Raw genomic sequence first — 12,996 nt, forward strand, 5'->3', positions numbered from 1 at the left:
TTGGTTTGAGATAGGGTGTCACTACGTAGCCCTGACTGGCGTAAAACTCATTAGATCAAGCAGGCCAGAGATCTGCTTGCTTCTGTCTCTGAAGTGCTAGTATTAAAGGCGTGTGCCACCAACCCAAACCCCAAAATTCTTTTTTTTGCTTTTTTTTCTTTTTCGAGACAGGGTTTCTCTGTGGCTTTGGAGCCTGTCCTGGAACTCGCTCTGGTAGACCAGGCTGGCCTCGAACTCACAGAGATCCACCCACCTGTGCCTCCCGAGTGCTGGGATTAAAGGTGTGCGCCATCACCGCCCGGCCCCAAAATTCTTAAGACTGATGAACACTGAAGAGGAGGTATACTTTTAATATACATGTATGTATACTAAGTATGTATATATGTGTATGTATGCATGTAATATATATTCATATATGTAATGCATATCAGTATTTAAAATCTCCCCTACTAGTCAGTAAGGTTCTTCTATATTCTAAAAACATTAAGCCAGGTGCTTGTATATAAAACTCTATGAAACACACACATTTTGGTTATTTGAACTTGTAATGAAAGTGGGGTTGGGGTCATAGTGCAACGCGAGACTGCTTGCATAGTACATGCAAAGCTCTGAATTGGATAGCCAGCAGTGGAAAATAAAAAAGTTCGTGACATACAAAGAAAACTGACACTTGACTAAGCATGCTGGGAAACGCATTCAGAGTAAACGCTGCATGAACTATGAGCTGATGACTTTATAAACCTTCTACCCTTCTAGTTGACAACATGAACCCTAGAGAGCAGGGCCTAAAAATGAGAGTGGTTTAACGTCTCATGCAGTAGCAGCTTTACTGAGAGCACCCCACAGTTTACACTCTGAGGGTTATGAGACATCGTGTGTGTAAGGCGTTCAGTCACAAGGATGTGTTTTCCACAGAGGCAAATGAGTGACAGCAGCTGAAGTGAACTCACTCCTGTCTGCTGCAGCTGGGCAGAGAGTGAGACCATGCCAGGGACAGCTCTGTGTTGTGACAAAACTGAGGTCTCAAGACTCTTGCCTTGTATATACTGTTAAGGACAACAGGCTGCACAATGGGTATAGGACTGTCTGCTGTCCACAAGTTTTCCTTTATGGGAAATAGTCCTGAAGCTACAGTTACTTTAGAAACTAGAAATTTGAAGGGTAAGGTGCTCATAGAAAACTTGAAAAACAAGTTTCTGAATACAGCCCTGTACTGCCACTCTCACTGTTTAGGCAAATACTTGACCCAAAATACAGGCGCGTCTGGAGAGCCATCTGATCCCATTGTTTCTTGAGTTCAGCACTGACAAGCATACACTCTGCTGCTCACTTTCCAGTTCACAGACATTTATTGTCTGCTAGGTACCAGGTACTCTTCTTCATCTTTTTCCCTTTTAATTTTTTTTATTTTTATGTCATATGTAAGGTTTTTTTTTTGCCTGTATATGTTTGTGCACTACATGCTTGCTGTGCCTGAGAAGTCATAACTGGATCCCCCAACACCAGAGTTCTAGATGGTTGTTAGCTGGCATATAGGTCCTCCTCAAGAGCAACAAGCGCTCTTAACTGCTGAGCTGTCTCTCCAGCTCCCCACTTCCTAGGTACTGTTCTTGATGAGAGTGCAGAAGTGAACAAGCAGAGGTCAGTTTATGTGTAAGGCCCTAGTTTAAACCTCTATAGCCCTAAAGGAACACAACATTGTGTGTCCTGTGAATGGTACGGACAGTAGGGAAAATTCCAGAAAACCATAGGAAAAAAACAATGCCAAATAAGTGCTAAGGGGAAATTACATGCAGAAAAGGGCTATGCAGTATGGAGAAGAGGAATTTTAAGGAGTGCGGCTGGAAAAGCCTTAGAGAAGAGTGACATTTGGATCAAGACAGGACTGAAGTGGGGGAGGTGCATTCCAAGCAGGAAGGATGGATCACAAATGACAAGGACCTTGTGATGAAGCAGTGTCTGTCATTGAGAAGCATCAAGGTTGCCACTGGGTCTCTAGGAGGAGACTGAGGGCACAGTAGGAGATGACATCAAAAAGATGACCAGAGCTAGGTCATAAAGGACTTCACAGGGGAGGTGAGAGAGTGACATGATCTGACTTCAGTAGGACCTCTCTGTCCACTGGGCTTTGAAAACAGACTTGAGTCAGGGTGAGACGCAAGAATCATCTAGGACTCTGCTTTGGAAACAGGGTTGAGACTCCAGATGGAGTCATGTAACTGAATGTGGGGGCTTTCAAAAATTTTGTCAGCAGTGAAAGGTTTCTGGACATGTAATGATCAAATATTGACTTCCAATCAGTGTACTGAATGCAGAGCTCTTCTGGTAGCACTCACCTGCATGACATCAAGTGAGTCATTGCAGCCTTGGCTGTGAACACAAGACGTGTACTTTAGATTGCGGGCTGTCACCCATCAACACTGATGAATGCCACCTAAAACACCTCAGCTTGGATTCCAGACGACTTGATGTTAAGAGTCACAGTGCTTTTATTGTATAGATAAGGTTTTCTGCTCTTATGGAAGCACAATGTAATGATGTAATTATGGAAGCAAAGGATTTTAATATTTTTCCACCATCACTCCTCAGCATGTAAGTACCTAGTATATGTGTGGATTGTATTGTGTTAGAATGTTTGAAGGGCTGGAGAGATGGCTCAGTAGTTAAGAGCGTTTGCTACTCTTGCAGAGGACCTGGGTTTAGTTCCCAGAACCCATGTGGTGGCTCAGAACCATCCATAAAGACAGTTTCAGGGAATTTGATGCCCTCTTCTAGCCTCTGTGAGCACTTGGCATGCATATAGCACACACATGAAGAAAAACATTCAGACACACAAAATAATTTTTTAAAGTCCACATTAAGGACATTTTAAAAGTGTTAAGAATAGTGTTGTTTTAGCCATGTGTAGTGGTACACTGGTACACTCTTATAATCCCAGCACCTTGAGTGCCTGAACGAAGAGGAGGGTGAGGGGTTCAAAGTTACCCTCAACTGTGTAGTGAGTGCTCGGTCAACCTGGGCTACACGAAGCCTTGTGTCACCACCACCACAATCCCTGAAGGAAAAAATTGGCTGTTTGAGTTGCTGAGATGTTTTTGTTTTGTTTTTGATTTTTTTTGAAACAGGGTTTCTCTGTTGCTTTGGAGCCTGTCCTGAAACTCACTCTGTAGATCAGGCTGGTCTCAAACTCACAGAGATCTGCCTGCCTCTTCCTCCCAAGTGTTGGGATTAAAGGCGTGCGCCACCACCGCCTGGCTTATTTTATTTTTTAGTTGAAATGAATTTAGTTTTGGGATTAGGACAGAATTTATGACATTCTTAAATATCCTTAAACATACATATGCAATTTTGTACTATGTGCTTATGTAAAATGGTGCTCTCTTCTTGATAGTTATGAAAAATGTGGAAGATGAAGGCTGGTGAGAGCTCAGCAGGTGAAGGGGTCTACCACCAAGCCTGACTATCTAAGCTTGAGTATCAGAACCTATTTAGTGGAAGGAGAGAAATGATTCCTGCAAGTTGTCTTCTGACCTCCACACATGGCATTGCACACAAGGGCTTACACACACACACACAAAGAGAAAGCAGTATTGAAGATGCTCTGTCCTACATTCTTAAATATTCAGCTGAGATTAATTCTTTATGTAAAAATAAACCAGCAATCCATATAAGTGTGAAAATTTGCTTTCATATTTTAAAAATGGTGAAATTCTATGTATAGAAATAATTGGTTTAAAATAAATTTATGATTTAATTATTCCTTATTAACCTTTTCCTCTGAAAATCCCTTTATGCAACCCCAATGTATAGATACATAAATTAGGTACACAAATCAAATCTTTGTAACCCAGGCTGGCCTCAAGCTCACAGAGGAACACATCTTGATCCTCCTGCCCCTACTTCCCTAATCACAGCTTGTGCTAGCTCTCAGGCCAGGTTTGTGGACACCAGGAACCAAAGGCAGGGCTTTGTGAATGCCAGGCAAGCCCTTCGACAACTGACCTACATCCCCAGTATGCTTCCTTTTTCAATTTATTTTTTAAAAAAAATGTGTGTATATGTGTCATGAGTGTTTGTGGACTGTGTGAGCACAGGTACCTGGGGAGAACAGTCGGGGGTGGGGATGGGATAGATCTCCTGGAACTGGAGTTACAGGTAGTTGTGATCTGCCATGTTGGTGCTGGGAAACAAACCCAGATCCTCTGCAAGAGCAGCAAGTGCTCTTAACTGCTGAGCCATCTCTCTGTCACCTCTTTTTTCAATTAAAAAATATTGTTTGTTTGTTTATTCTTTTTTGAGACGGAGTCTTGTACAGTTCAGGGCGGTCTCAAAATTCACTGTCTAACAAGGATGATCTTGAATCTCTGATTCTCTTTGTCACACCTCCCAAATGTTGGGATTACAGTAGGCGTGTGCCACCACACCTGGCCATCCACTTTTTAAAAAATTGGTTCAATCTAAAATCGACTGTTTCATATCATGTAAATTAGCTGAAGGGTCAGAGAACTACATTTGCACTGTTCAGCTAAAACTGAGAATCATCACACCATTCCTATTTCACGCGGCTAGAAAATTAAGGCCCCTTGAGTCTCACAGACTTTCCCTAACTGTCAAATTTAAAACCAAGTGTGCCTCCGCTTAGACACCTAAACTGTGGTGGACCAGCCCCTCCAGAGCTGGTCCGCGCTGTGCACACTGGGAGTTGTAGTTCGCCTCTCTCCCCGCGAGCAGGATCTCGGTCACAGGAGCGCCTCCAGCGGCGAGCACGTTTGGTGGCGCCGGGTGTGCAGAGAAGGCAGAAGTGTCTCCTAGCAACGGAGGAGCAGCTACGTCATGGTGGCGGGTTCTCAGCGCTGAGGCCAGGTGGAACCATCAGTGCACCTTCCAGCCGCTGTATCCGACGTCCTCCTCCGCCTTGCGCTGTCGTTCCTGCCCCGGCTGGTCCCGAGCTACCTCCCGGGAGTCTTCCCCGCAGCGGCCCGCCGGCCTCGGCCTTGGCCGCGGTGGGACGATGCTGGAGTCTATTCGCGTGACGGGTGAGTGCAGACAGGGCCCTCCAGGGTGGCGCGGCTGCAGCAGGTGGAGACCTTTGGGGTCTGGACTCGGAGAACCAGGACGCAGCAGTCGCGCGTGTACGCGGCGCGGCACCCCGATGCCTGCAGAATGAGGGGAACACTGTCCCTTTCCTGTTGTCAGTTAACTAGCCACAGGCACGAGCTGTGCAATCTAGAGAGTCTAGTCTAGAGTACAGCCTATTTCGGAGCATTTAGGTGTGTAGTAAGGTGTTATATTTTCTAGAATGTTTTTTAAAAAAGTCAGCTAAGGAAACATATCTCCACATTTCAGTTTACGTTGTGTATGCTTTGTATGCTTTTATTCTTAAACAGCTTTAATTGATGTTATTAATAAGAATGGGTGTTTAGATTCAAGGTTGGAAAGTTGACTTGTCTTTCACTTTTAAGTTACTTTGCATATTAGCAATATTTAAATCTTTAATAATATTATACAGTTCCTGGGCCATTTCCCCTGAGTTTGATTCTGCATGAAAACATTTCTTTAGGATAGGTACCAGAACAAGAGATTTAAGGAAAATAACTATTTCCCAAACTAGAGTCAAAAATAAGTCTAGAACTTTTAGCTTCAGGGTATTGGAGAACCCAGTAGGCCAGTTTTCTGAGTTACTTGATTTGAGGCAGGGTCTGTCTATGTTACCCAGACTGGCTTTGAATTTATAATCCTTCTGCTCCAGTCTCCCAAGGGCTGAGATTATGGACATCACTGGCTAAGTTTTTATTTTTAAGTTAGCATGCAAAGTAATAGGTTTCAATATGGTACTTTGAAACTCAGGTTTGTATGTTGCAGCAGTGTTTTTAAAATGGAAAAACTAAGTTATTTTTCATTGAAAATATATCTAATCTTAATTTTCTATGCTATGTGCAGAAGTGATTTTTGCGCAGTCCTGGTACCCTACAGTTTACCCTGTTATTATGTTGACAGGAAACTTACAGTTATAAAAGCCAAGATCTTAGAGGCCACTTAAATTGGCATTAGGCTTTTGAAATTGTGATGTAGATATTAGTCTTTCATCTCAGAATAGGACATCAGAGATAGAGGCAGGCCAGTTTCCACAAGTTTGAAGTCAGCCCCGCCTATAATAACAAGTTCCAGGCCAGCCAGTGATACCCTGTCTCCAAAAACAAACAAAAAACCAAAACAACACAATGTCCAAAGCTGCTTGAAAACAGCAATTCTGGCAGAAGGGGACAATGTAAGCAAGTCTCAGTGACTGAGTGCATGAAGGTGTCACAGTAGGTCTGATAGCCTGCTTTCTTACCATGAACTAGGTTTACAGCAAGACACAACAGAAAGAAGTACATAGTTTTATATACTAAAAAAATTAATTAAAAATACCAGTCCTTTTTATGATATAGAGCAAGACTTCCCAACTTCAGCACTCTAATACTGGAGAAGTTAATTCTTTATTGTGAGTGACTGTTTTCTCACACAGAGAATTGTGACAACTAAAAATGCCCTGTGGGCGGCAAAATACGCCTCTCCCTGTCATCTAGTTAAAAACATTGCCTTGAGGAAAATAGATTCTGTCATCCACGTGAGTCACTGGGTTTAGAAATTGCACTGATTAAAATAATTTCTCCCAAACCTAAAGTCATTATAGTGAGAATATGATTAAAATATTAGCATAGTATATGATTAATATAGTGTATGATTTAAGGATAATGTTAGAAAGTAGATATTTTGATAGTCTGCAATACAGAGAAGATTGCCTGAGTATGTAGAGTCAACTTGAGGATGGATTGATTTTTAAACAGAAGACCCACTTTTGTTGGATCAGTTCTTTCCCCATAATTCAGTGGAGTACAAACACTGCTCCAAGTTGGTCTTGCATATACTGATGTAGATAATTTGGTAGAGAAACACTATCCATTAGAAGACTTTAGTCTCTAGAATTTTTAAACATTCACTTCTGTTACAGAGGGGTTTCATTATCATCATCATTATTATTTTAGACAGACTCTACTGTAGTCTAGGTTTTTTTTTACTGAAATGTCAATCAATCAATGAATAGGACAACCAAATGGTAAAACACACCCTGGACTATCCTGACCTTCCCTTATTCTGCACGTCTCAGGTGGTCATTCTTCCCACTAGTAGAACAACTTGATTGTGATAAGAGTATTGATGAAAATGCATTCCTTTTTTTTTTTTTAAGCTTTGCAGTAGCCTGGTGGCATAGGCCTGTAATCCCAGCTACTTGGGAAGATGAGGCAGAAAGATAGCGAGTTCAAGGTCTTACTGGGAAATTTATTGAGAGCCTATCCTAAAATAAACATAAAGGAGCTGGGGAGCTGGGGATATGGCTCAGCTGAGAGAGTGCTTGCATAGCATGCAAGAAGCCCTGGTTCTACTGCCAAGCACCATAGTAGTACACACTTATGACCCTGGCACTCAGGAGGTAGGAGGATCAGAAGTTCAAACAGAAAAAAAAAAAGCTATAAATATAAAGAGGAATTTTTCGTTTCCAAACTGAAGTGCAGTTTTTTTGTGAGGTCATTTTATACGATGCCCACTTTTGACCTAGTCACGATGTGCTATAAGCAAGACATCCCAGTGACAGTGCTGACTGGAGGGTAAGATGACCCAAGGCCCTCTGGAAGCTACGGAAAAATGTCATCGAGGCAGAAATGTTTCCTTACCTTTCCCCACTCCCCCCTCCCTCCCCTCTCTTCCTTGCTCCTTTCTCTTTCTCTCCTACTATTTTCTGTATAGCCCAGAGTGGCTTCTGGCCTTGTCTCCTGAGTGCTGCAATTATGGTTAGCAACACCATACCTAGCTCACCTCTTATAACCCTTTGTTCTTCTTCTGTTTCCTTTTAGGCACACGGCCTCACTTTGTAGCTATGACTGGTACAGGACTCACAGGGATCCTGTCTCCAGGATCTCATGAGGAACCACACCAGCTGTTTCATTGGCTTATACCTTCCTGTGATATTATTCTTTTCCATTAAGACTCCGACAACCAGCCAAATGGTGGGAGGCACCTGAAACCTCAGGATTTGGAAAATCAGGGGTTCGTGGTTATCCTTAGCTACACAGTTAGTTTGAGGCCAGCCTGGGATATGTGAGACGCTGTCTCAAAAGACAAAACAAAACCCACAGTGTCCTGGCATGGTGACTCACACCTGCAACCCCAGTATGTGGAACGGCATTTCAGCACCCCCTCTTTTTTTGCTCTCAGTTTCTGTTTGGAGACAGGCTCTCAGTTTGCAGCCCTGACTGTCCTGGAACTATCTAGTAGACCAACTAGCCTCAATCAAGAGATCCACCTACCGTAGACTCCAGAGTGCTGGGTTTAAAGGGATTCTCCACAATGCCTGGTTTTCTTTCAGTTTTTAGAGACAGTCTTACTATATAACCCATGACGGCCTTAAATTTGAGCGTCTCCTGCTTCTGTCTCCCAAGTGCTAGGGTTACAGTTAAGAACCACCATACTTAACATACTTAACGTCTACTTCATAGTTCTGGTTGAGACTGCTTTAGTGTTACCTTATTAATAACAATCCTTAAGCATTTGTTTTTTTCTCTTTACACTAGTGTGTGTGTGTGCGCGAGCGCACGCACGAGTGCACATGCATGCACGTGCATGTGTAAGGGGGTTAGGGAGATAAGCATGCAGCAGCATATATATGAAGATGAGTTGTGGGGATGAGCGTGCAGCAGCGTACATGTGGAGGTGAGCATGATTTTCAAGATTTGGTTCTCTCCTACGTTGTAAGTTCTAGATGGAATTGAGGTTGTCGGATTTGACAAGCACCTTTACCCACTGAGCCATCTCACCAACCCTAATAAGCATCTTCTAATGAGACTGACTTTCTGTTGTTCACAGTGAGATGTCTGCAAAACCCTACAGAAGCCCTGATGGCAGTGGTGGTAGTGAAAGAGAGCAGTGCCCGTAACTTAACAACAGAGACAAATTTCTCCCCAGCTCTAGGAGAAAACTGCCCACGCTATGCAGTCCAAGTCAGATCCTTCCCCTACTTCCTCATCTCCCGCATCCCCCTTAATCTCCCCACTCCTGTCATGTTGTCAGTCTCTCAACTCGTCATTTTATCCCTAGACACCTCTTCTCTCGGGATGTTTGGTTAGTAGCTACTTATTCTTCATTTCGAAGAGCACTTTGTAAGGGCATTTCACTGCATACCAGACTCTCCTAGCACCCTGAAGTCACCTCCTTGAAGCGACTGTCACCGTTGCAGTCTCATAGTTGTTGTATTGATAACCTTCTCCAGCAACACCGTGAACTCTCCTGTAGTGCAGAACTGCTGACAGAGGGTTTGTTCACCTCCTGCTTCCTCCTGCTTAGGAAAGGTAGCCTCGGGAGGGAGCTACTGAGAAGAAAGGAAGAGGAGAGAATTGTTTGCTTGGACTTTGGTTTCTATTCTTTCTTTGTGCCGGGCAGAGAGAGTGTTGCTTTTAGATAGGTTCTCATTCTAGCCCAGATTGGAACTCACTGTGTAACCTGGGCTGGCCTCCTTTCTTAGCACCCCCTAAGTGCTGGGATTACAAGCATAAGCCACAGAAGCCTAGACTACTTTTGCTGCTTCTGAACTAAATATAAATGTAACCATGCACTCCCTTGATCCGGCTTCCTTTATCCAGCTTTCTCTGATGTTCCCCAGCATTGTCACTTGTAACCTCAGTTTAATTTCCATGCAGACTACTCCAGTATTCTGATAAGTTAATATTGTTGATAGACGTCATTTGAGCTTAAGTGATGAAATACTCAATAACATTAGAGTGTTTATCTTTGGACATTATGAAGTTTTGTTTTGTTCTGTTTTACACTCCTTTTTGCAACTGCGCTTCCTATTTCAACATTAATCCAAGTTGACAGGTTTTATAAGTATTAATGAATCCTATGAAGCCAATTTTCATTTGGCTGGTAGTATAACTAAGTGGCAGGACCGCTATGTAGCATATTTAGGACCCTAGGTTCAAAACCCAGAACTGTACTCAGAAGCAGATCTCTAAGTTCTAGGCCAGCGTGTTCTACATAAAGAGTTCCAGGCTAGCCAGAGTGACACAGTGAGATCTTTTTTTTTTTTTTTTTTCTTTTTTTGGTTCTTCGAGACAGGGTTTCTCTGTGGTTTTGGAGCCTGTCCTGGAACTAGCTCTTGTAGACCAGGCTGGCCTCGAACTCACAGAGATCCGCCTGCCTCTGCCTCCCGAGTGCTGGGATTAAAGGTGTGCCCCACCAACACCCGGCTTGACACGGTGAGATCTTGCACAAAGAGAAGGGGTGGGGAGTGGAGAAACAGCTCATCAGTTAAGAGTGCTCTTTGCTTTTAGAGGACCAGCGCTCAGTACCTTTGTGCCCACCACACCAGTCACTCAAGCTCCAAGAGAGGCGACTGTCTCTTCTGGCGTCTGAGGGCACCTGTACACAAGGGGCATATATTCGTTCAGACAGACAGAAAGACAGACCCAGAACAGAAAAACAAAAAGTGCCATTTTTGTAGGCCAAAGTTGTTGACTCAGTGTTTTTCCGCCCGGTGTTGCTTTCCTTGGTCTGTCTTCCAGCAAGGACCTTGTAAAATTCTGCTGAAACCTAACCATTCCCAGTAGGGGAACACTTGTTTATTGAGCAGTGGCCCTTCTCCCCCGTACTATTAGATAAGGAACAAGAGCCCCTGATGAGTTTAATGATTAGGCTGATATTACAGAGAGCCATTGAAAGAGCTGGGGATGAAGCCAGGAGTCCAAGTGTCTTTTTCTCGTGTTCTAGATACATCGGAAGCTTCTGTCGTTTTGGGAAATTCAGTATATTTACCGGAGTGCTAATGCTGAGAAGTGATTCTAATGCAGTGATACTGTTGATATTTTAAAATGGCCAACTAGTCTATCCTGGTTGTAGTAATGGGATGTGTATACATTGTACTGGTGTTGTACTCGACCCTCCCCATCCTCTCACCCCTCGCTCACACCCATGCTGTCCTCCTTCCAGGGTGTCCTCTTCACTTCATGCTTTGTTGGCCTGTGGAGGGACACTTACAGGAATATGAGCAATTTACCAGTGGCCACTAATGAAAAATTCTCTCCCTCCTCCAGCAGCCATTGCTGGCTTGATCTTATATAGGTCTTGTGTAGGCAGCCAGAGCTGCCCAGAGTTCAGGGTGCAGCAGCCCTCCTGTGTCCAGAAGACCCTGCTTCACAGCAATCCACACTATTTTCTGTCTCTTACAACCCTTTCACCTTCTTTTCTGCTGTGTTCCCTGAGTCCTGGAAGTAGAGGGGCTGATACAGATGTTGTGTTGGGCTGACCATTCCATGGTCATGTGTATGTAATTCTCTGTTAGACAGTGTCTCCTGCAATGAGGGCCAAGAGTTGTCCTGATCTATGGGATAAGGACAAGATTTATTAGGCAGTAAGATGCTATGGCTATTTAGCAAAATAACGGTAGTAGGTTCTTCCCAAGGGCATTCGACCTCCTCAGCCATAGGTTCCTGGCCAGCTTTGCAGTCACTCCAGGTTTTTAATGAAAGATCTGTGATTGGCTGAAGTGCTCTGGAGGTAGGGGACAACTTTGGGAACTGTTCTGTCTCTTGACCATGTGGGTTCCAGGAATATAACTCAAGTTGACAGGGTTGATGGCAAATGCCTTTACTCATGGCACATCTTGATGTTCCTTATAATTTTTGTTTGTTCTTTGAAACCCAGATTCTTGCTCTGTAGCTCTGGCTCACTTGTGACTATGACAATACTTCTGCCTCAGCCTCCCAAGTACTAGGATTAGATGTGTGAGCCACTAACAGCGTAGGCTCTGTACTGTTTAATACAGCTGAACTAGGGTTAGTGTGACTGGGAAATAAACTGTACACATCTTAGATGAGTTTCCTGCAGAACTGCTATGTGGCCCACTTGGCTGGATGCTGTGAGCTATCCAGCATTTGGCAGGACTGGCCTCACCATACGTTCTGGAAGACTCTAGAACAGATGGAAGGAGGCCTCCAGTAGATCATTACCAAGTGAACTGAAATGCCAGGATGCCTGGGGAGAGGAGTTCTGTCAGGCATCCCTCTGTTACTTCCTACTCCTCCATAAAAATTTCTGCAGTTTTGTTTTTGCAAGCAGGATTGTTGTTTTTCATAGAACATCTTTATTCTTTGCAGTTCCACACACGTTAACAATCACATGCACTTGATTATATGCACTTCCAGCTTCTCCCTCCTGCTCCTCCCAGGCAATCCTGAAAGCAGTGGGGCTAAATAAAGACATTTTCATATAGGGCTAAACACAAGGGTAAGAGAGGCACTCAGAAGGAAGCAAAAACACATCTAAGAAAGCATTGGTATGGCTTCTCAAAGCAGAATCAGTGGAAGTAAGACCTACCCAAGTGTGGGTGTGGACTCCTCAAGGGAGAGGTGAGAGCTTTAGTTTTTTTAATATTTTGTTTTGTTTTTTTGTAACCCAAGCTTCTCTCAAATACTGTGTAGTTTAAGGTAACCTTGAACTAATGATTTCCTTCCCAAGTGTGCTGCAACATTGTTACTGGTGCTGGGGCACTGAATCCAGAGCTTCATCCTTGCTAGGTAAAGTAGGCTACATCTTCAGGCTCAGGGATTTTTTAAAAAGTACTCTGGAGTATAGTAATTCACTGTGTGGTCCTGGCTGGCCTGGAACTCACTATATAGACTAGGCTGGTCTTCAGTTTATAGAGATCTACCTGCTTCTGCTTGGATTAAAGGTGTGTGCCACCATACCCAGCCTTTAGAAACTGGAAAAAAAATGTTGATTCGGAGGTCTGTAGTACTTTATGACTAAGTAAAATAAATCAATGAGATAACCTGGGTCTTAAGAGTACTTTAAAATTTCTGAATGTAATCTCAGCACTGGGGAACTGAGAATGCTGGCCTGGCCTGCAAATGAGTTCCAGGCAAGTCTGGCTTCCACAGAGCGAGACCCTGTCTCAAAAAATAA

At 43.5% G+C, this 12,996-nt stretch overlaps 1 protein-coding gene across 3 annotated transcripts in view; it reads left to right on the forward strand.

Moving 5' to 3' along the window:
• The first annotated feature begins 4,811 nt into the window (after nucleotides 1-4,811).
• The window catches only part of Matcap2 (microtubule associated tyrosine carboxypeptidase 2), a 48,061-nt gene continuing 39,876 nt past the window's right edge, over nucleotides 4,812-12,996 (forward strand). For all 3 annotated transcript variants that reach the window (XR_009057018.1, XM_057768153.1, XM_057768154.1), the window contains exon 1: nucleotides 4,812-5,036. Coding sequence is in view for 2 of the 3 variants with exons in the window: in XM_057768153.1 (XP_057624136.1) it covers nucleotides 5,012-5,036 (25 nt within the window). In the remaining variant the exon portion in view is untranslated. The remainder of the gene's footprint in view (nucleotides 5,037-12,996) is intronic.

Source organism: Chionomys nivalis, chromosome 4 (genome assembly GCF_950005125.1).
Source record: "Chionomys nivalis chromosome 4, mChiNiv1.1, whole genome shotgun sequence".
Taxonomy (NCBI): domain Eukaryota; kingdom Metazoa; phylum Chordata; class Mammalia; order Rodentia; family Cricetidae; genus Chionomys; species Chionomys nivalis.